Genomic DNA, 22707 nt, shown 5'->3' on the forward strand with positions numbered 1-22707 from the left:
TTTACCTGCCTGTTAAAAAGGTGCGCCCATATAATTGCGAATATCTCGTGTTACGAATAACCGATATGGTCGGAAATTACCTCAAATTAAAGATAATCGAATCACCAATAAATCTGCCTGACAAAAATTCCAAATCGGGTCAGTGGTTCGGGTGAAATCGATGGAAATATGTGAAAAAAAGTTTTTTTTCGACCGAAATTGACATCGACAATTCATTTAATTATCTAAGAAAATCGATATCGCAAAACTAGGTCCAGTTTCTCATTTCTTACGTTGAGTCTGCACTTTTACGAAGAAAACAAGGCGCTGCTGAAGAAAATCTATGGATAAATATCGAACCTAGAGAAAATTGTGTGAAAACACTAACATTTCAAATTTTCTCGATTTTTGTTTTATTCGAATTTTAATTAATTCTGTACATTTGTTCAAGTATTTTCTTAATACCCAGGATTGGTAGATTTGTTGGTGATTCAATTACCTTTAATTTGAGATAATTTCCGACCGTATCGGTTATTCGCAACACGAGATATTCGCAATTACGTGGGATCACCTTTTTGACAGGCAGGTAAAAACTTCCCCTATCGACATCTCGAAAACGCATCCACGGAAAATTGTTTAGACCTCATTTTCGGAATCAGCGGGCCATTTCCCATAAGAAACAAATAGTGGCATCTGTTGCGGAAAATAGCTGTAAACTAAGCAGCGATATTGAATGGGCGAGCGACCTTTTGTTTTTTCCTCCGTGCTATTCGCTCCGGTGAATATTCTTGTTTTTATGTCGTTTGATGTATGAATCTGCCCCTACTCACCGAGACTCCGATGAAACGCAGAAGCTTAAGCTGCTCCAATAGTCGCGACGCGATGTCCTTTCTCGTGTGCGTGTATTGCGCCAGGCTCGTGTTGTCTCTATTCAGAAGGATCTCGGTTCTCTCGAGGGCAAGAGCCATGGCCCAGACGGCGTCGTACGTTTGCGCGGCGAATTTCGAATGCGTCACCCCTCTTTTTGCCAATTCCGAGGTGAACTTGCTGCTCGTCTACGCAGAAGATATTGTTATCGCGTTAGGGGTAGACATTTTCATTTCGTCCGGTCGAAGCTCGGGTAATCCCTTTAAAATATACGCGAGACTTCCTCGGCGCGTCCCAGCCTGTTAAATGTTTCGCGGCGAAGATTAAATAAATAGAAAGAAAAAAAACGCAATCTCGGGTGTTGTTGGCTCGCGCGCCACGGATAAAGGATTCCTCTTTGCCAGCTTATTTTGCAGGAGGATAAATCTTTTTCGTCGGCGCGGTGTCGCTATGCGTCGTGGAAATAAAATTGCCACAAAGGGCAACACTTTCGTTCCTCATTGCCGAGGAAATAGATACCACTTTTCCTCGAGTAACGCCAACACTTCGCGCACTTTGACCGAGCGATCCTCCCTCGAGCAAAGAGCACACTTCGTTCTATCGGCCGCGCCGGCAACAGCGTGCCTCTCGCGGCGCACTAGTAGTTATTAACAAATTAAACGATTCAGACGGGCGAAACGAAGAGCCGGCCGATCGAGCGGAGTTTATTCGACAGATTGGAAAACTGTTTCGATATCAATGGAACTTTGGTCACGGACTCTGAATGCGATATTGCGCGCTAAACGGGCGTGAAAGACCATTTAGCATTGTTCCGACGTTCAGCGCTCGATTCGCGATTCCGATGGAAATTCTATCTCGAGCGTTTATCATATTTTTGGTCAAATCCATTATCGCCAGCGTTCGATGCGAGCGACAACAGCACCCGGCGTATTACGAAAATCATTCGCCGCGAATTTCACGCTGTCTTCATTCCGCCCGGAGTAGAAATACCCGAGGTTGAAAATTCAAGTTTGCCCAGTGCTTCGCCTCTTAGAGTATGCAAATCGGGTAGTGAACTTATGTATGTACGTTGCCGTGCATCCTCCTGTTTAGTTTCGATACCGCGGGAGCCCGCGCGACCGCGAATTTCTATTTTTCAACGTAGTCGCGTAAATATTCAGCATACTCGAACGCGCTCGGAATTATTCATGATGCCGTTTGAAGAAGTGAACTGTAAACCGTCTACATAGCGGTCCCCGCGAACATCCAAGGGGGGAGTCCATTTTCCTAGGGGCAAAAGCGGAGGGTTCGCAGCGCCATTCGCCGTGGAAGCGTAAGCAATTTCAAGGAACGTTCGGCTCGAAGGTTTCATCGGTAGCGGGTTCGTCCCTTCGCGAAACGTGGGTAATTAGCGACACGTGAGTCGGTCATTAGCTGAATTGCTGGGGCGTGGAAAGTTCGATGCGAGGAAGCTCCTGCCTATTATCGCGCTCTCCTTCTACTGTGCCGTTTTCTCGGAGCCTTTAATGGACACAAGAGGTACCCGGCAGCTACCCCACCGGTAACGAAAACGCGACGCCTTTCTTCTTCGAGCGTTCTATTTTCCCCTAATCAGAGTGGGTTTATTAGGTGCCCGATTACGCGACGATCGGGACACTGTTGTGGAAAGGGACTCTGCCTGAATGCCGTGCCGGTTAATTAACGGGGATAAGGAAATATCGAAGGGCTTTGTCTTTGCTACAACCCTTACCCCGGGTGGGTAGCATTAATCAGAGGCTGCGATGTCGCCGCCTCGAACTTTTCCCGCGGGAGGGATGGAATTTCTTTGCGAGGCGGAGGTAATTACTCCGGCACGTTAGCGTAATTACCCAGCTTAACCCGGCGCGTGAAGACACGAAAATGCTTTCCCACCGAAAGTCTTATCGAGGAAAATAATGTCTGATTGGAAGGTACACTCACCAGGCCCGACGAGCTAATCTCATCTCCCAGCGCCGAGCCGTGACTCTTGACGATGATCAAGCCGTCCAACGTTTGCGACAGCTGCGACGGCGTGCATTCCTCTGGTCCCGAGTGCCACCAATTGCTCGTCATCCCCGACAGGTCGATGGTATCACCTGGCAGTATCCACGCGTAGTCACCCCCGTGCATGCCCAGCTTCCAAGCCTGATTGGGGACAGAAAGCAGAAGGAACCCCCTGAAACGTGTGATTAACAGAAGGTGGGAGAGCTGGGGATATTTACGGACGATGGCCGTTTCCCCGGCGTGGCTCTGGCCAAGCTCGGGAAAATAGATAAGGCAAGCTTTAGAATTGGCTCTCGCTGGTAAGCTTCGCGCTCTCTGCTCTCTCTCTCTCCCTCTCGAATATATGGATTACTCGGAATAAGTATTTTATCCGTTCGAGAAAGCAGACGGGCTCATTACAGATCCATATTTCGTATTTCCATAAAAATTCCGCCCCGCGTAAACCGGGAAATTAACGCGATGACGGCCACATTCTCGAAGCGTCGCGATACCTCCTACGCCAAGAATCGATCGTCAAGCGCACTTGTCAGAAAGGATGAAAGTTAATGGGGTCGCACCCGTTTAATTCACGTCGCAGTGAAAAAAATCACCGGCTATGGAACGCGCATGCAGAGAGCATAGCAGAAATGTTTACGGCGATCTCGTTCGGAACGATGGACGTACCGGGTAATGAGAAATGGACCACGGCCAGGAGGGCCGGGGGTTGCTTGCCGGACCATCGGAGATATCCTTGTAAAATATCTGCCGTCTCCTACGCTTCTCGCCAACCCCTCGCCCACGTATTTCCCCATATTGCCTTATTCTGTCGCCGGGCAGCCCTTCCGATTGCGCGTCATATATCATGCGTTTCAACTGTCATTAGACCGTATTTCAGCGGCGTCGTTTGTCAGTCGCGGTGTCAAGAAGCGGATCGCTCTTGCGGTATCTTATCCCGCGGCCATCGCGAATGACGTATCGCCGGTTCGATGCTGCACGGTTTTTACCCGCGCCTGGTAAAAACTTTTAGCGCCAACTACCGTAATCAATTTCCCTGGCGCTTGGTAGAATAAAGCCCCTTACCCAGCCATCGATTCCCCTTCGATCCAAGGAGCTGAACTTTCACCGGCGCGTCTCGCGAAGCTGTCGGCAAGTTTCGTAATTCTTTGGGAGGGCGGTCGTCGCCGCCCCGGACGCCGGGAAAAATCGTCCCGCTGCAGTTGCATCTCATTGTCTTCTGGCGCTCAGGCACGCGCGCCAAGTTAAAAAACTGGGTCACGTTTGAATGCAGCTTGTCTCGCGATCTCGCGTCTGTTGTCGCGCGAAGGCACGCGGAAGGCGAAAATGAGAAATGCGCCTGGAATACTGAACGCAATACCGTTCCCGCCGGGGAAGAGAAGCGCGGGCAAAGTGCCGTTTCGCAGCGTCAAACGCGCGCGCTCTCGTAAATCAGGCCCCTCGTGTTTCTCCCGGAGTAGCTGGCACAGTAGAAGTGGTAATAAAGAGATACAGAGCGGCGCGTCCCGCCGCCGATGCATCCGGACGAATGCACTGGATTATTTACCAAGAAGCACAATAATTCTTTCGCCAATTCGCTCGCGATTGAAACGACTGATAGATTGAATTTGATCGAATCGCGCGGCAGAACACAGTACACAACCGGTGCAAACGATACCGCGAGTAGTTACGAGCTGTCGCGTGGGCGTTGCCTGTATTTTCGGCTGATTTATCACAGAACGTCGGCTCGATTTTCCTCGCTCCTTGCGCCGTTGCTCGCGACAAAGAAACGCGAGAACCCCGTCGCTGAATATCGGCGTAATAAACGGCCGATCCTGACCCGCGAATATTAAATATCGGGAAAGTAACGAGCAATGCAATCGCTCGAACGGGAAGGATATGGGTATCGTCGATTTAATGGCAACGGGCATCTACGATCGCGTTATTGCCTCCTGGCGATAGTTACTTTCCCCGCCCCGCGGCAATAATGCAGTCGACCAGGATGCTGGCTACGCTGAAAAATCCTGCTGGAAAAGCGAAGCCACGTTGGCCGATTACCAGACTTCGCGATTCTTCCCGTAATAAGCTTTCAACGTACCCGCCCGGAGAGTTTGCGAAAAAGGGCGCCGGCGAAAAGCGGGAGATTTACATTCTCCAACCCCCGGCATTCTAGCGTGCTCTCGTTCGCGCCCCCGGGAACCGGGGCGCGGGAGTTCTTTGCGCGATATACCAAAGGGCAAGTGAAAATTTCGCTGGGAGATTTTGAGCGGGAGATTTCGGAGTGGCAATCAGGAAACGAACCGTGGGATCCGGGGGCATCAGCGGCAGGATTTAAAGGGCACCGAATCAAGGACGGACCGGTGTTATCCGTTGCAGCCCCGGCGATAGGTGGTGAGCGCGCGAACACACCGGCGCGAGTGTGTGCCGCGCCACGGGCGCAATTTCATCCCCGGCCGTATTTGTGGAAAAGCTCGCGTGTGGGAGACGGCTTGTGTACCGTGGCACCGATACAGGGAGGAAATTAGAAGCGCGAGACCGTGATGTTGATACGATTTCCACGCCACCGGCTGGCTTCGAGGAAGCCACGCGTGCCGCAAGTTTTCCGTTCGGTGGCGAATTTTCGACGGCCGATCCGCTCCCCACTGACAACGGGCAAATTAGTTGCAGGGCGTTCGACGAATGGCCTCGTTCGAAGTTCCCCGACGCGGCCACTTCGCCCGCTGGCAACGGAATTTAGAGACCGTCGCGTAATCGTTCGCCGCTGTTTGGCAAGCTAATTTATATCGGCATCGACACGCAGGCCGAATAGGGAAGCGAAAACTTCTCGGATAAACGGGCCTGATGCGTCTGGAAAGTCTCGGTCTCGAAACGCCGAGCCAGCCAGAGGATAATGGCGAAGAAAGAGGGCGAGAGAGAGAGTGGCAAAGGGCGAGAGGCGGGGGGAGAATCGCGTCCTAGTTTTAACACAATGTTCATTATTCGCTTAGCAGAAACACAGACCATGCGTTTGCATTTCCATTGATTTTCGCTTGAAAGCGGAGGCGCGAATTAATTGATTGCAGAAAAGAATCGGGCTCTGTGTGCGCGCCCGTCCACGAGAGGCTTCGTTGTCAGTGGAAATGGAAAATAATTTTCGCCGCGTGCTTTAATGTCACCGTGCTAACGACAGCGGGCGCGATTCTCGCGGAAATGGCAATTTTATGAGCGTCTGTAAAAATTCGTAATTGAGCTGTTGCCGGCGCACGGTCGAGAATGCTCGTAAACGTACGACACGCCGGCTGTGGACCTTTGAGTGTTTTATTTTCTCACAGTTTGAAGGTAACTGTAGCGGAACGATGTAGGTACTGCATTACTGGAAAAAGAAGGGAGAGAGAGAGGAAAGGAGAGAAGTGAAAGAGAGAGAGAGAGAGAGAGAAACGTCAGGGGAACTTTGATGAAACTTTGATGCAGCCACGGAGTTCAGCGTGTACCCCCATACGTGTTTTTCGCATACACGCGCGAATACGATGTTGAGTAATAGCGCCTCGTTTATGTCACTCCTACCCTTCGACGCACAGTTTGATCCAGCTGCGAGAATCCTAGACAACGTAATGCGCGTTCGGGGAATGCCGTTGGAGTTTTTTGATTAACATTGATTAAAAGGTTGAAGTTCCGAATGGATTCCGCGGGAGATTTACATAAAGCCGTAGCGTATAATGGATTCGCTGAACTTTATCTGCTTACACTTGGGCTCCCTCGGTGCATCTCGATGGCATCGGTGCTTGCGCGCGTTGTTTTCACGGTGAAACAAGGAAAGCGGCCCTTTGTTCCGCGAGTGCCAAACAATTTGGACGGTAGGCGCGTAACAAGCAGGGGAAAAGAAAAATACCCGACGATATTAGGTGTCATTGTTTCATCGGAAATTGTTTAACCCGCTGGTACTTTGATCGTGTAACCTTTCCGACGGTGCGCAGAGCACAGGTCGCGCCCGAGTTGCTACAAGTTTGTTTGACGGCTCACCTCGCAGAAAACGCGCGGCGCCAGTCGCGGCGAGAAACTTCCGATGATGATTCTCGTGTCCAGCTCCTGCAACCGAATAAAAATTACGCTTCGACCACGGCAACCTCCCCTCCCGTCTTTCGCGCTGCCTTCCAGCTGTCGCGTCTTGCATGCACGTTTATCGCATTACAGCCGGCGCGGCGTATAATTAGTTATGAACAGAGTGCCGCGGCTAATTGAATCCTCTTTGCCCGACGTCACCCGACGGGCTCTAATGCACGATAAATTCTTTCTCGGTCGTCCTCCGTCGCGAAACGTTTCTATCGTTCGACGTGATTTCGAAACGTTCGACGCGGGGCGCGGACCGTTAGAGGGATGCTTGCGGGAAAGCAAGCGCGATGATATTATCTCTGACGGCGGAGTCGCAGACGTGGAATCTCTTACGCGCGCTTCGTATTCCGAAAGGGATGCTCGCTGGGCACGTATGTAAATGTACCCAGGCGAGGAAAATTCTTAACGCGAGGAAGACGAAACCGCGCAACTACCGCGTAACTACATGCAGCCACCGCCACAAATCTCCGGCGAACTCGGGGGAAAAATTCAATGAAGCTCGAAGCTTCAGGCTCGAGTCTAAGCGCGCCTTACTTTTAAAGTCTGCAGCTGTTCCTTGTAATCGTTCTCCGCGAACGTGATGGTTGCCGTGCACGTGATATTCGCCTGCTCCAGTTCCGTGACTAGATCGTTCACAGCCTGAAACAGAGAGGCTGAAACGGACCTGCGAGTGTCGCGGCGTTACAGAAGCTACGCGTGGAGTTCGGATAATCGCGTGCCTCGCGTGCGAGCCGCTCGCGTTCCCGCGAAGAATCACGCGCGACTCGGACGCGCGGCGCTTATCGATAGGCCATGCGCGAAGCTTAACCCTTAACTGGTATCCTGGGGTCGCTCGTGACCCCAAGCACTCAAAGTTCGATGCACAATTTTCGGTTGTCTAAGTTGGTAAACTGAATTTCTAATTAATTTTATAATAACAGTTTAACTTTCTACGCTTCTATTATTTTCCACATTGCCTAAGAAGAAAATATTCATAGCGGTTGCTCTAGCGTCGACTTTACAAATTTCTGTGCCCTTTTTTATTTGGGGTCTGCCACGACCCCGGTATACCAGTCACGTTTGCCAAAAACTGTATACCGGTTAAGGGTTAAGAGCGCAACGTTCCGAGTGGCGTGCGTCTTTGATTAAATTGCCGTGTCGGCTGCCGCCCCGGATTGATTGCTTACCAGAGAGTACATGTCACCGGTTTGAGAGAGGGCGGTGACAGTGTCCCAGCCGAAATGCTTGATGAGAGCTATCCTGGCGGAGTTGTGGCTCGAGTCTGGCGCGACGGTCCGCAGGAAGAGTGGGAACTCGCTGGAATCCGAGAGTGCAGGCGCGGTGGATCCGAAGGAGACTTGAATCACGTTCCAGTAGGGCACGATCTTAGCCAAGCTCTCCGTAACCTCGGAGCAGGCGGTGCCCAGCAGGAGCGGTATCAGATCATTCTTCTTAGCCGAGTACAGAGCGTGGAAGAATCTATCAACCGCTACACCGGGATCGCACTGGAAACAAGCGTCACGAAGCTTTAACACCGCGGCCAGGATAAATCCGAGATACGATAGGTGGTGCGGGTAACTCAATCACGGGATAAATTCGCCTCTCCCCGCGAACACTGCCCATCTGGAACGGTTATAAGGGCGCGTTGCGCAACAAAGGGGAAGAAGGAAAAAAGGGATTCTTACCGCTGGATTTACGCGTTCGTACGGAGAGTAAGGCGAGAGGAGATGGGCCAGGGAGCCTTAACGAGCAATTATTCAACGCGAGCGGTGACTACGGCGAGCTGGAAAGCTCTCGTAAAGCTCAAGGGCTCGTCTTGTACCGTAGAATCCGACGGAATGTCAGGTGGAAGGAAAATGTAGACTTTTCGACCCGTCTTCGCCGAGAGTTTCAGATTCCCCCTCTCCTTCCTTACACTTTCATCCGATTACGAGGCGATCCCACGCGCCAGTAGAAAAATCGAAACTTCGATAATGACTTCTGTCGAGAAAATTGAATCGCTGCGTCGCGTGTTTTTTTCAGCAAAAACGAATCTCCGCCGGGAAGTATCTTTTGTTTCGCCTCCAACTACTTGCAACTTAATTTCATTCATGACGGTCCGTATTTGACCAGCGGCCATGGCCGTGATGGAAACACCGGTTCCCGTAAGATCACCGAAGTTAAACATCACGGGGCGCGTACTGGGGAAAGATGGGTGACCATCACCTGTCTCCCGGTGCGTCGCTGCTGCTGGGACCCGAAGGAGAGAGGAGGGAAGAAGGAAAAATGACTATCGTTCGTTGGGCAATGTAAGCGAAATGCTAGAAACGCCATCCTGTGTGTTAGAAACACACAGGAAAACAAAAAATACAAATACAAATGAATGTCACATCAGGTTCACACCCCCCATTGTCACTGGCAAGTGCTTCGTTATAAGAACGAAGCACGCGACTGCTCGTTCCGCGAACTCTACCCGCCATGCATATCCATAATCCTCCCTGCGATCTACGTATACGTACACACAACATAGGTAGCGCATCGCGACGTTTAACTAGATTACATTCAATCGTACTTGAGCTTCCTCGGCGTTTAGGTAGAGCGTATGTGTGCGGGCGGGAGTGCGAATTCTATTCGAGTCGCGTATAGGTGTTGTCGCAAAGAATGCAGTGAAAGAAAGCGAGCAGAGATTAAAATTACACATTCCACGGCTCGGGGCCCAACTTTTCGCCAGGAATTCACAAAGGAGTTCGAACGGCGTGGCACGGATCGCCGGCTCCTCTCCCCGGTTTAATATATGCCAGAGAACGCAGCGGTAAGTTTCGTAATGAAAGGGCACCCGGTGCGGAACGATGCGTTTCGTGGGGGGTGGGCGAATTAAACGGTTCGTATTTTTCGCACGGAAGACGAACGTATTGATTCTCGGTTGGTATAATCTGTACGTTGGACATCGGTCCGTTTAGTTTCCCTCCCGCGACTAACGGGGACGTGACCAAAATTCTATAGAACCTACGATCCGGGAGAGTTTGCAGAATCGCTTTTCCTACCCGCGGTCGACGAATTGCAGATATTTTAAAGAGATCCGAACGGAGTGTGGATTATCGTAGCGATAATCCCGCCCGTGTTCCCGCATCTGCGTGTTTGTACAAGCTCGAAACGCAGCTTTCACTTTGAACCAGCTGCTGTGCTTGAAAATGTATAAGCCGGCCAGCGAAGCCGATGGCACAGAAAATTACCCGGGATCCTGCGATCCTCGCGTTAGAAGTTCGATCCGAGCATCGATAAGAAACGAGCGAAAAGCTCTCTGCGCGAAAGCTGGCGGAGTCTGCTTATACCGTCTTACGCGGGGGTACGCGATCGTAAATTCCGCGCGATCGCTGTTCTCTTATTTACGATACCGTGGCAGGAAAAACTGTAGCGTGGGCCCTTTCTTTCGTACGAACGGATCACGCATTCACGACTCGTCGCTCGGACATAATGTTTCCATTCCGGAACGGACAATCTATTTTATTGTCATGCCGGCAGGGGAATAAAATTTCATGGCACCGAAAACGGGGGCGGTGATACGTCGAGTGAAAGGCAGCGGAGGGAAAAGTGGCGCGCGATTTGTTTCCGCGAGAACGGGAATTCCAAGACAAAGTTGTAACTCGGTCGAATGAGAGCATAAGCTCGCGGGATCTTGCGCGATGTAGGGCTTATTTAAAGGACACACTGGCTGCTATCTGTTTCCTCCTGGCGACGGGTTGACACCAAATGGATCGGGTCGCTCGCGGGGACGAAGAAATACCAACAATATCGACGTCGAACTCCGCGAAAGGTGACGCGATTCAGTGCCTCTCAAAGCAGCGAGTCCTATTCAGAAAGAGAACTGGAGTCGTACTTTCGCGAGGGCTTTCCGACGCTAATCAGACGCGTGGAACTGTGCCGGATTATCCTAACAAGCCATCCTTGGATCAGCCAACAGCTTACATTTACTGGTACTGAACGATTCCACGGAAGTTTCACGGGGCTACCCGGTAAGACTCGCCGTCCGACCATAATCGGACGTAACTACTTACCGCGGACTCCACTCCGCTCGGCCGTAGCCAGTGATAGAGGACAATCGGGTGCCGTAAAGTGTCGAGTCGTTAGAAAGTTTGGGAAACGCTGATGCACTGCATTCTCCATAAACTATCATTACCCCCGCCCACGGTGAGCCGAGTGCCGATGCTCGGAGAAATGGAGATAGATTCGCCAGTCGCGGGGCAGGGAAGGAATAGCGAAAAAGCGAGCAGGCCGCGGGCAACGGGGCGCAGTCGAAAAATCAGTTTTATACGCGCTGAACTAATCTGAAAGTTATCTCGCGCGCGGAGTAAAAATAATACGCCCGGCTCCCTTCAACTTCCCCGCCGCGGCGATATATCAATTTGTAGAAAATTAAAGCCGACGACTGCTCACGGCCACGATTCCCACCGAGAATAAAAGGACTTTTATGCGCCCGGCCAGTCGGACCGATCCGTCCGGCGTGGGCGTTTCTCTATATTGAGTTCTTGGAAATTTTATCCCGCAGTGAACAGAGATTTATGACGCAGCGTGTATTCGGCGTATAAGTTTTGACAGCGTAATCTTGAGTGCGCTAACAATAAGTTCGTGCCCAGGGTTAACGTTTCCGCGCGATAAGGCGCAACTTTGTTCTACCGCGGGACTATAAACGCAGGGCGGCGCAACTTCGTGTACACCGTCGGGATTGTCGCTGTAAGTTCTGATACTGCGATACGCCCATAGTTTTTAGCACCTGCATTCTCCCCGCCACTGTTTAAACTTCCCGAGACGGACCCCGAGACTTCGGACGTATTAACGTTCCGCCGGCTTATCTCGGCTGGAAAAATTCATAGCCCTCTCAGCAAATGTCGAAACCCGACATTTCATCGAGAAGGGAGGTCCTTGGCATTCAGCCGCTGGACATGTCCCGTGTAGATTCCTCGCCAAGAATTTAATGCTTTCGCGTGACGAAAAAAAAAGGACGACGTCGAAGCCACGTGTAATGTTCCATTAAATCTTTGCTCGCGTGGGTGTACCGTGGTTACCCACGACTACTTTCAAACGAGAAGCTCGTTTTTCATTTTCTAAAGGATTACCCCAGCGCCGCATTTCATCACCAGTTCGCTCCCCTACGGGAAGTCGTATTTCTTCTGCTCTATTTTTTTCCAACGATCCCAAAGTCAATTTCCAGGGACTTTTTTTCCCCGCGCATCCCGGGCATACTTTCCAATACACGGCGAACCAATGCAGGCTGCAGCCTCGATTCCCCAACGCACGCACGTTCTCATCTTTCTTATAACCCTGTAACTCCATTTATTTGATCGTGCAACTCGTCACGGCCGCGCGTCTCGTTTCTCGTTTGTCGTTTAAAAATCGCTTTCGACGCAGCTTCATTCAAATCGTCGCGTCGCGTGCCGTGTATTATCGGATCGAACCGATAGAGACGGCTGATTGCGCGGCGAATTTTTATCGATATCTGCGCGCGTCCCGCGTTTGATTCCACTGGTCGGTTAACTAACCGTGACGAGCCAATTACCGCGTACGTGGTTAATCATCGCGCATTCATATAATTGCCGGGCCCCTCGCGTTCGTTGCGCGCTATTATTCTCCTTCGAAAAATTGCTCGATTAATCGACCGTTTAATGCTTCCTCAATCATTCGCCAATATTCCCTGAGAATCTGTGTTCGAAGGTATTCCCTTCGCGACCGCGTCGCTATCTATCACCGCCATGGAGCGGCCTTAGAATCGAGGGGATTCCCGGACGAGAGTGTGTCCTGATTTTTGCAATAGATTCGGCAACAAAATAGCGGCCGGAAAGATGACGAAACCCTAGGACGACAGGTACATATGGCCAGCGAACTTTTCAGAGGCTGACCTACCTCCGGATGCCCTTTACCCGCTTATTCCTATTTCCGTGGTTGTTTTTCATCTCCTTTTCTCCGCTTCTTCCTCGCTTAACCTCTTGTAAAGATGCTGATAACACGTAATATCGTGGTCGTTCGTCAGCTGCCACGGTTGGTCCGGAAACCACCGTAGGGTGCCTTTTCTTCGTCTTTTTGTTCGCGCTCGTCAGGGCTGGGAAATTCAAGAGTCGGGATGCCGGCGTGGACGGAGGAGAGCTTTTCGCACGGGCGCCCTTTTCCTGGATGCTCTCGATTAAACGGTGCGAAAAGTTTCTTGGCAATAATTGGAAATCGAAGGACATCGCGTCGGAAAGTGGCGTGCCGCTAATTCAATCCGATTCTCCCATTTCCGCTCTACTTCAGCTGACACGGATGATTGACATGGAGAGCGACGAAGTCGCGTAGGTATAAAATTATAATCGACGTATCGAAGCTCCGCTCAGTTTTTACCTACCCTTCCCTTCGGCCATCCACTTTGCGCAAACCAGACGCGATCGTTTGCAATAAGCGACGGACGAGTAAGAAATCGAGAAGGGAACGGAGGAAATCCGAAATCATGTCGACGGCGCGCGATTTATTATTTGACGAGTGGCTGTCAGACCCTTGACTCTCCTCTTCCACTTCAACGTATATGGAAGGAGATTCCTCGAAGTCAGCCCGAAGGCTCCCTCCTGCCTTTATCGCTTCGAGTTACACTATATACCAGCATCCGATCTTTCAAAGTTGAACCCGACTTTCATCCACGTCCTGCGTATTGCAATGCCCGCCCTCTGGCAGGCTGCGGAGGGGCGGAACGAGCAAAGCGTGAAACGAAAATACGTATTTCACCGGGCCACTCTTTGCGTCGACGGAGAAGGAATAATCTGTCTCTGCGGCGAAAGTTCGGGGGATCGAGGCATTTCGTTTAGACGAAGCTTAAGCCTGTCTCGGATGGTTTATGGAAATTCGATATCGGAGGATTTTTAAATAAACTCCAGGGGGGAGGAATTTTCATCTTTCGAGTATCTCGTAAATGGAATGGTCCCATCGACTCGAAATTGGTTCAGCAGCACCTGGTGCAAATTAAAAAGGAGGAACAGCAGTGGAAGCGATAAGGGGAGAAATACAGAGAGCGACCCCGAAGTCGCATTCTCCCCTGTAATCGTCGAGGATTTCTCGAACCAAGAGATGGATACCTGCCTCTGCGATTCGGAGAACCGTTTTTGCTCCGGATCTCTTTGATCGTAAATCGAGCGATTGGATCCCCCCTCGGGCCTCGTAATCGATCGGGAATCGTCAACGGTTTGACCACCTCCAAGCAGTGCGCAAGACCGATCTTCTACATTCGCAAGCGGCTGTTTAGTTTCCCGAGACTTGCAAGTGGCTGGCAGCTAGACGACACAGATTTATTCAACGTAGGGGGTCGATGGAAATGTACCATTAACCACGGTAACAGCCCATAAAGATTATTCGAGGTGTAATTGTCGAAGTTATGGCGAGAAAGTTACGTATCTTGCAAAAACCGGGTACGGGCTGGAAGCTTGATTATCTCGTAAATTTGTCACTTTATATGCCGCACAAGTCACGGGGACAGGGCATGAAAGCTTCGTTGAAGGAAAGTACCGGGGGGTTTTAAGGGTTCGCCGTAATGAGAGGTTCGCCTCGATTTCACCGGCGAACAAGAGCGCGCGGTGGTTGGTGGCAATTAATCAAAGTTTCTTGTTTCCCTCTTAGAAATGGCACGTCAAATGTAACCCGTCCGTCCAGGGCTCTGCCTCGCGACTGGAATACCGATTATGAGAATGCCCAATTTACCCCGTGGTATATTGGATGCGACAGCTTTTACGATCGAATCACTTTCAATCCGGCGCGCGTGATCGGCATTGGTGGAAGAATCGGGTCAACATAATTAGCCTCGTATCTTTATTCGGGCCAACTTGAAGGAGGAAACTAATGTACAAAGTGGCGAATATCGGGTGGCAGTATGTGCGAGCGGAGTGCCGCGATCAGTCCGCGATGAGTATGCTATGCACGTTCCGTGACGTCGCGTCGAAAACTTTGCTGCGAGCGATGTGTCGAGGGAAAAACAATCGCGATAGCCGAGCGAAGCGTATTTTACAAAAGGCAGTCTTATCCTTCGCTGTGTCCGCTCGAATAAACCGTAGTACAGAGCTTTTATTTAAGCGCAATTAAACTTTCACGCGCACCACGCTGCACTGATACCTTTTGAAGTCGCTTCTCGAGGTTCTTCTAAATTATGATTACCGTTGACAGCTTCGAGAGGGTAGTTACCGAGTTTTTAAACTTTCCGCACGCTCTGTTCCTTTCTACTGCATTTATCCAATTTAATTCGGATCACTAATGGGGACGGGCCTTTCAATGTAAACCATTTTAATCTCCGCGCCCACCGAACGAATTTCTTTCTCCGTTTCGTTTTGACATTTCGCCGAGTAAGAGGGAAATGATATTTCAGGAAATACGAGGCACCCTGGCAAACTGGGGCCGGCCAAGTGTATAATAGAATTAAGCACGAAAACCCATTCGTTAATTGCGTCTAGTCACTTCGTACCACTTGCGCGAGCTTCCTCCCTTGGACAATCCTTATTGATTTACCTGCGTGGTGACAGACTGTTATCATCGCGTTCGATTAGCAAGTTAGGGGATGCCGGGCGAGAGAGAAGAAACGCGTGGGTCCGAAGAAGCCGGGTTTCAGGATTGGAAAGCAAAGTTCCAGCGAGCATTTGTCGCTTAATTTACCACTTCATCTGTCAACAAACTCGCGCGAATTCCGCGCATACGTACTTAGCCGACAGTGCTCAATTAGCAGGAAATCCAGAACGAGCCGGCGGGCGTGCCGTTTCCCTTTGCAAAGCATCAAAGTTAGCCGCGGCAAGAGTAAGATTCTATTTCACCTGGAGTCACATTCGGAACCGAAGCGAAATCTCATTTCCAGCTGTACAAGGAAAGCATTTTAACCGGAGGCAACAGCCCTCTATTCCCTCTGTCAGCGAGGCTACTTAAAGTCACGAGCGGGGATCGGAGAAAAAAAAAGGACGGGCAGAGTATGATACCCCGTTATCGCACCACGAGCTATGCAAATGTTCGTGCGACGTAAACAAATTAACGGCGAATATTCAGGGATCAAGCAGGGATCGGTCCCGTTGATAAGCGCTGCACGCGTGGGACGAACAGCGACGTGGAAGGGAGGAGAGGAGGGTAGTCCGGGAACGGCTCTTCGGGAAAAGCCCTATTTTTCCAAGTTCCCGTTGAAGGCGAACGCCTTTCGAGAACTTTGTCAGCGTGGGATTGGTTAAATTACGAATGGCCTACGGCCGTTCCTCGTTCTGGATCCCATTTTCAGCCAGGCGCTGGTGCTCGTACACGGATACGCGCGCAGACACACGCCGGCTACGTGGGTACGGTAAAACAGCCACACGCACTCTCGCGAATTCAGCGAAGACACATAAAAGCCACGTGACGCTCCGGGCTGGTATTTAATGAGACTCTGTCAGAGGAAAAGGGAGCAACCACGAAGTTCCAAATTGGGAAACGATCGCCTCGATGCCTCATCCCAGCTGGGTCTCTGAAAGGATTCTTAATCTCGCGACAATATTTAACAGGAACCTTTGGGGCCGAACATATTATCTACGTACTTCGGAGAGCGCTCTGCACATCCACCTTCGGTTAGTGGAATTTTCGGAGTTACCTATGGAACGGTGAATTCCTCTACTTGTTGAATTAACCCTTCCTCCCCCGTCTCTCCTACGACCCCAAGATTTTACCCCGAGAAGGGCCGCGACGATCATTAATTCTGCGATGGAAAGTGCGCGTGGCATTCTTACGCTGTCCGAACGGGGATCGTCTATTTTCAAGCAGCCCTTGTACGTCATTCGTCCTTTCTCCGCGGATGGCGCGAAGGGTGAAAACTGATTCGTATTCGATTGGCATCTATCCGTGACCGCAGCCAGAAGGCTGGCCATTCGGGGAGATTAATTCGCGCGAATTGAAGGGTTAGCCACCTCCTACTTGTTGAGTTAATTCTTCTGTACGTGTTCTCTTTCCTGGCCGCTCGCCCACAAAGCAACCCCCTGCATAATACATGCGCCAGGATACACTCCTCCCAAGAGAAAGCTGCATATATATATATATATGTTGGTGTGTTTTAACGCAAGCTTAAGTAGAACCGTGTTAACCATTATCCCCCACGTTTTAATATTTGTTCGCCACATTCGGTGGCTCTGCTCCTTCGCGAAGGAACTGGCCGAAGCAGTGGGCGTTGTTGATTCAAGCGGAGAACGCCAGGGAAAACGGAAATTAACGCGGGAGGCGACAGTTTTTTCCCCCGTGGTTTTACTCGACACAGAGACTAATGCGACCGCGCGGTGAGCAAGGTTCGAGTGCGCGTTTTTCCGATCAAACAAAGACGAGCGATTTAATTGCGCTCGGTGGAGTCGCATTTTTTCGAGGGGCGAACCAACGACCCTCGCGTTACACGGTTATCGACAACGCGTTGACGCGGAAACGAGGAGTGGCAGTTGACATAAACCAGGGGGGAGGAAAACAGAAAAACTTGGCCGTAGGAAAAACAGGCTGACAGTGGTCGCCGGTGGGAAAGAAATAGGTGACAAAAAGCCGCGGGATCGGGGCAATGCGCGCCGATACATCGTAATTCTGTAATTGTAACGGACGTTAATATTTATTCCTCGTTAGCGGCCGGAGCGTTTGTTTGAAAATCAATGTTTCCCCGAGTGACGACAGGAAACAACAGGGGAATGCAATTTTAAGCGGTCGTAATTTGCGGCTCCGCGCAAAGCTAATTTAGAAGTGAAATTCTGTCCCACATCTCGCGGCAGCTTCGGCGAGACTTCCCGAAAATATTCCGCCGTGAGAAAGTCTGCCGGTTCGACGGAAACACGAGCGTGTTGGACTGCAGAGGCGTGGGAACACATGCTCGCGTACGTACGTTATGTGCATAACGTTGGAGTCTTGCAACACCGAGGAAGCCGGTAGCCTGTATTCTCCCGACGATTCGTCCAATTTACAAATATGTAGCAAAAATGTCCGAGGGTGAAAAATTTCACTGAGTCTTCCTCCCCTCGATTTTGCACCCTGATTCTGTCGCCTTATACGAGCTCGAAAGAAAGCCCGGAGGAAAGTCGAGGAGCACGCGGAGCGGAGTTAGTTGGACTGTCAGAAGGTACGTTGAAGCTGTTTCGTGGTAATGTACTTGGAACGGAGTTGCGGTTACCGTCGAAAGTCTAATCACACCGTATCCGAGAACACACACACACATTTCGTGTAAAATGAAGGGCCTGCACGAACCCGAGGATCTCTACCGGGAGATTCTCTCTGATATTCGTGTCGTGCACGCGGAGTCGCGCTATTTGTCAACCGTAAATTCACGTTCCTTAAACCAGGGAACATTGCGCGTGACTCTATGCAAGGAGTAATTGCCAGAGTAGCGTAATCGATGAACAGTTTCTTTGCGAGATCCCCCGATAAGTGGGAGTTAGAGGTGACGATTTAATTGTCTTACCTTGGTATCGTTGTAAATGAGGCGCAGTCTGAATTTAGACAGGACGTTCATCTCGTTGACTCTCTCGACAGCTAACCTGGCCGCTTGCAGTTCGCTGGGCCCCTCGGGCCTGGGTTCCAGGTTGTGCGTCATCTCGAACAGACCCAAGATAGTTACGTTTATCTTCTCAAGAGGCTTCACGGTTGGCACTGTAGCACCGTTCGATTCCACCTGCTGGACCCGCGGTATCTCCGAGAGCATTTCACTGGCACTGGTCGTCGCCGACGTGGGATAGGACGCGGTGACCGTGGACGCTGGCTTCTCCTCCGGAGGCAGCTTTCCCCCAGCTATGTTCGAGGAGTGTCGACCGGACGACGCGCCCGGCAACCAGAGCTCGTCCATGGTATCGTTAGCCCTCTCGTTCGCCTCGAACACTTCCTGCCTGCGCTCCTCTTCCGTATTCTCGTCGACTTTGCGATGCCTGTGCAGCACGTCCTTGCCAGCGCTCTTCGGCAGATCCGGCGACAGCGTGGTCGAGTACGCCACGCCGGTGGTCTCCGTAACGTCCATTTTCGGGGGCCCGAAGTGCCTCCTGTCGAACTTCTCGACCTGAGCGGCCACGGGTGGCCGGTACGTGACTTTTATGGGGAATTTCTGAGAGCCTTCGAAGCCCGTGAAGGGCTCCTCATTGCTCTCGTTCGAGGGCGCTGACAGATTGCCATTTACTTCCGTCGAGTGATCTGGATTCTCAGTCTCATTGTTCCCTGTCGCTTTAGGATTATCCTGGACCCTGTCGGACCTATTCCTCCTGACGGATCTTGTGTCGCCGTTCGCTGCAGACGCCTCGCGGCATCCCTCGCAATCGGAAAGCGATTCTTCTAGCTCGAAGAAATTCAGGACCGTCTTCTTGTCCAATTTACGCTTCCATCCGAAGTTCCTTTTCGCCCTAGGACCGATGTGTCTCTTAGGGGAGTAACCGTTAGCAGCGTCGAGCGAAATCGCATCGATCCCCCCCTTTAAATCCTTCCCCCGGCGAAACTTTCGCTTCTCGTGCCGCCTCCGAACCTCCCCGTAGTAGCTGCTCGCGAATTCGTCGAGGAAATACGCGCGATCATCGATCGACGCGGCATGTCCCTTTGCAGCGCGGTTAACCCGCTCCCGCGGATTCGTTCCCTCCCGCGATGCTCTGTCGTCGTCGTTGCTGATTCGAATGCTGTCGAGCCCCTCTGACGAGCCGGGGATCCCGTCCTCGTTTAAATCACGTTGTATCCACTCCGGAGAATCGTCGGGATCCCTCGGGGAATATTTCTTTTCAGCGGTGTCGGCGTGGCGAGGAAACGTTGCGAGGTCATGGCTCTGGGGCCCCGTCTTTTCGCTGCACGGCAGGACGCTGCGGACAGAGACGAGGCCGAGGAAAAGAAGGATCAGGTTACGGGGAAGATGAAAGGTCTCAGAGGATGAGAATGGCAGGAGGCGACGAGAGAAATCGCGGCGCGTGCCGACGCGCGTCATAATCAGTCGCCGTCGCTGTTCCGACGACTCAAGGCGTCCTGCCGGCTGCTCCTCATCTGCAAAACGAGTGAACAGGTCGATCAGGGGATTGTCTGCGCGATATCCTTCGAACAGCGAGCACAGGAATCAGCGAGAATAATATGGACAAGCTGGGGGATCGTGCACCGCGGAGCTCGCAGCGGCGGCGAGCGACGTTAAACCGTTTCTCGAATAACATTAACGATTTACGGGGGACAGGGCCTGTCCATTAACCGAGCCTTTTTTCCTATAAATATTACTTACAATTAGCTAAAGTGCGGACCCGCGTAAGCCGGGTAACGGGCAATTAGCGCCGCGAGTACAATAACGGCGCTCCCCCGGCCGGGCGGTTCTTTTAACCGAATTTATCATAGAACCAAACGCGCGGCGTTTCAGCGCACTCTCCTTTATTACGATTAGCGAACACCGTCAGATTTATCCGCGACAGGGAGGCTGCTAGCATCTGTCAGGCCGTTGCGGCGCAACAAACGCGCTTTCAGCGAGCCGTATCGAGCCTAGCTCTCCCTCTCTGTCTGCCCGTTTCGCGGACAGAGAATCCGAGCGAGCGCGCAATCTGCTTAATGTAACGTCGTAGAAACGAGAACGCGTACAAGGTATGTTAATGAGTACCCTCCGGTACCGTTTTACCGTGGCGTTAGCAGAACTTCTGACCTTGCTCGAACGAGCTAAGTACGCGTAAACGATGATAGCGATTAAACAATCCGATTTAGTTTATTCGCCTCCCCCCGTAGCGTTACGCAACGATGCACTCGCTCGCGAGGTAGACCGAGCGGGGCTATCCTCCTGCCAGCCTCCTCTCTTCGACAAAGATTCTCCCGCCATCCCGGCGTTTTAACGTAATTGACTTTCCGACGATTAACGCGTACGTTTGTGCGCAGTTTGACGATCAACCGCCTCGTTAAAGAACCACACCCGACAGGCCTATCGCCCGGTAATCTCCTGTGTACACCCTTTGTTATGCATGGAACTGCGAATCGAATTCTGGCCTGTTACGCACGGATGCAGTGTTTGCGCGGTAAAGTTCGCACAGCCGTGCGCGTGCTACGATCGGGAATATCCTCTCTTTATTTTAGAAATAATCCATCTGCACACCGCGGAAGGTAACTGTTACGCGAAGATGATCACGGTGAATTCGCGCCTCCGTTTTATTAATCCCCGCCCACCGTCTTACTCGAAGCCCCTCGAATCGGCGAGAGGGTGGAGCCGAGCGGAACGAGTCACACTTTCGATGGGCATTCGGTTGACAGAGGGGTAGAAGCTTCGAACTCTCGCGTAAGGGTGGACCTCTCGACCCCCTGACCTACCGCACCAAGTAAACTCCGCTCTTCTCTATATGCTACGTACGTCCCGTGCGAGATACACCGCGGAAGAAAGGGGACAGAGACTAATAGCGCATCATGCCGGGGGAGTCTGAACACGTATAGGGCGAGGGCGAGTAGCACATGCATTCGTAATATTTCGTGGGCTATTATCATCATCGGCAGGATATTAACGTCGTCGGAAGAACGGCTTTGCGGTGACCTGCTCCCTCGTTTTCCTTTGCTATCTGTAATTGACGATTTAGAAAAAAATCAGGAATCGCCACCGATTTTCTAAATCGTCAATTACAGATAGCAAATGAAAACGAGGGACCAGGTCACCACAAAGCCGTTCGATAGCAAAGGAAAACGGGAAATTCCAAACCCGGGAATTATTTTCTTCTACCAACGATCCAGATTCTGAACCGATCGAGAGAACGATGTCTAGGTGCGGGGGTGGATCAGATACCGTGCCCGTTTTCCTTCGGATCTGTACGGGGAAATAAGTTTCTGGCGGAAAATCTGTGTTGCTGATGGATCACGCGGAGCGTACGATTGCCTCAGCGCATCTGGAAAGAAAATATTCCGTCTCCCCGGAGTATTGAAACAAGGACTACCACTTTCCGACTGGTGCATTTCATACGTGTGCCAGATATTCGTTATACCGCCCCGCGACTCGATAGTCCGTAAAACAATTGTCCGCGGCTGCGTCGCGTATTTAGAGCACGTTTAGCCCGCCCTTGTTGCTGAATCTAGGAGAAACAACGTCCGTTTTATCGCGAATGGTCTCGAGGATTTTTCCCTACCGTAACTGCAAATTGCATTGTCATCTGGCAAACGACGCTAAAGAGAGAAGCGTCCAAGGAACATCCTCCCCCGTGCAGTTCGCGCCTCGGAGCACGCGGGGCAATATTTAAAAGTGTAATTTGATCGCCGTCGTTGAGGATGAAGATGTCAACCTAAGCCGCTAATAAAATCGGTCTATTTCATTTTTAAATTTCGCCCCCCTTTCTGCCCTCCGTACGCGAAGCGAGGCTTTCGAATACGCGGCCGTGGGCAACGCGTTTTGAATAATGGGAATCAGCGGGTCTCTCGGGAAGGGAGAAAGAAGGGAATCAAGTAGACAGAGGAGAGGATTCCGAAGAAGAAAGCAATTTTCTCGGGAAGTTCATTAAGCTCCCGCGATTTTTGCCAAAGTTTCCTCCTGATTACGTTTCTTTTTCCGCCAAACGACCGCTAGGAACTTCGGTTCGCCGTGTTCCAGAGTCCCAGTAGAAATTCGTTGGGGAGAGTCGGTTCTTCGCGAGCGCCCTGCAACCGCGCGCAAATTATTGTCACATTCCCGGAGCCCTTTGACCCGCCGATTAGCGGACTTACGCGGTGGCCGCGGTGTTAAAAAAAAACAGGGCCGTGATCGGAGCAGGGAGCTTCACTTTTCCCGAGGAACATCCATCGGGCCCACTGTACTTTCTAAGCTAGACAAGATCGCTTCTCGCGAGAGCGATCTTCAGCCCTGGCGAAGTAACAGCTTGCCTCGAGATTGGTTACACGCTCGCGAGTTCCCACGAACGATTA

General features: G+C 51.3%; 1 protein-coding gene across 5 annotated transcripts in view; it reads right to left on the bottom strand.

Annotated features, from left to right (window-relative positions):
* Gaba-b-r3 (gamma-aminobutyric acid type B receptor subunit 3) overlaps positions 1-22707 on the bottom strand; it is a 40399-nt gene that overhangs the window by 16009 nt on the left and 1683 nt on the right. For 2 of the 5 annotated variants that reach the window (XM_076817195.1, XM_076817200.1), the window contains exons 2-7: positions 18305-19851; positions 8076-8393; positions 7444-7548; positions 6820-6885; positions 2785-2988; positions 810-1034 (exon numbers count right to left, since the gene is read on the bottom strand). In XM_076817195.1, the coding sequence (XP_076673310.1) occupies positions 810-1034; positions 2785-2988; positions 6820-6885; positions 7444-7548; positions 8076-8393; positions 18305-19795 (2409 nt within the window). In that variant the 5' untranslated portion in view covers positions 19796-19851. Of the gene's footprint in view, positions 1-809; positions 1035-2784; positions 2989-6819; positions 6886-7443; positions 7549-8075; positions 8394-18304; positions 19852-20077; positions 20209-22707 lie in introns of those variants that run through there. The other 3 variants (XM_076817196.1, XM_076817198.1, XM_076817197.1) reach the window with 3 other exon arrangements.

The sequence above is a fragment of the Andrena cerasifolii genome, chromosome 7, assembly GCF_050908995.1.
Source record: "Andrena cerasifolii isolate SP2316 chromosome 7, iyAndCera1_principal, whole genome shotgun sequence".
Classification (NCBI taxonomy): Eukaryota; Metazoa; Arthropoda; class Insecta; order Hymenoptera; family Andrenidae; genus Andrena; species Andrena cerasifolii.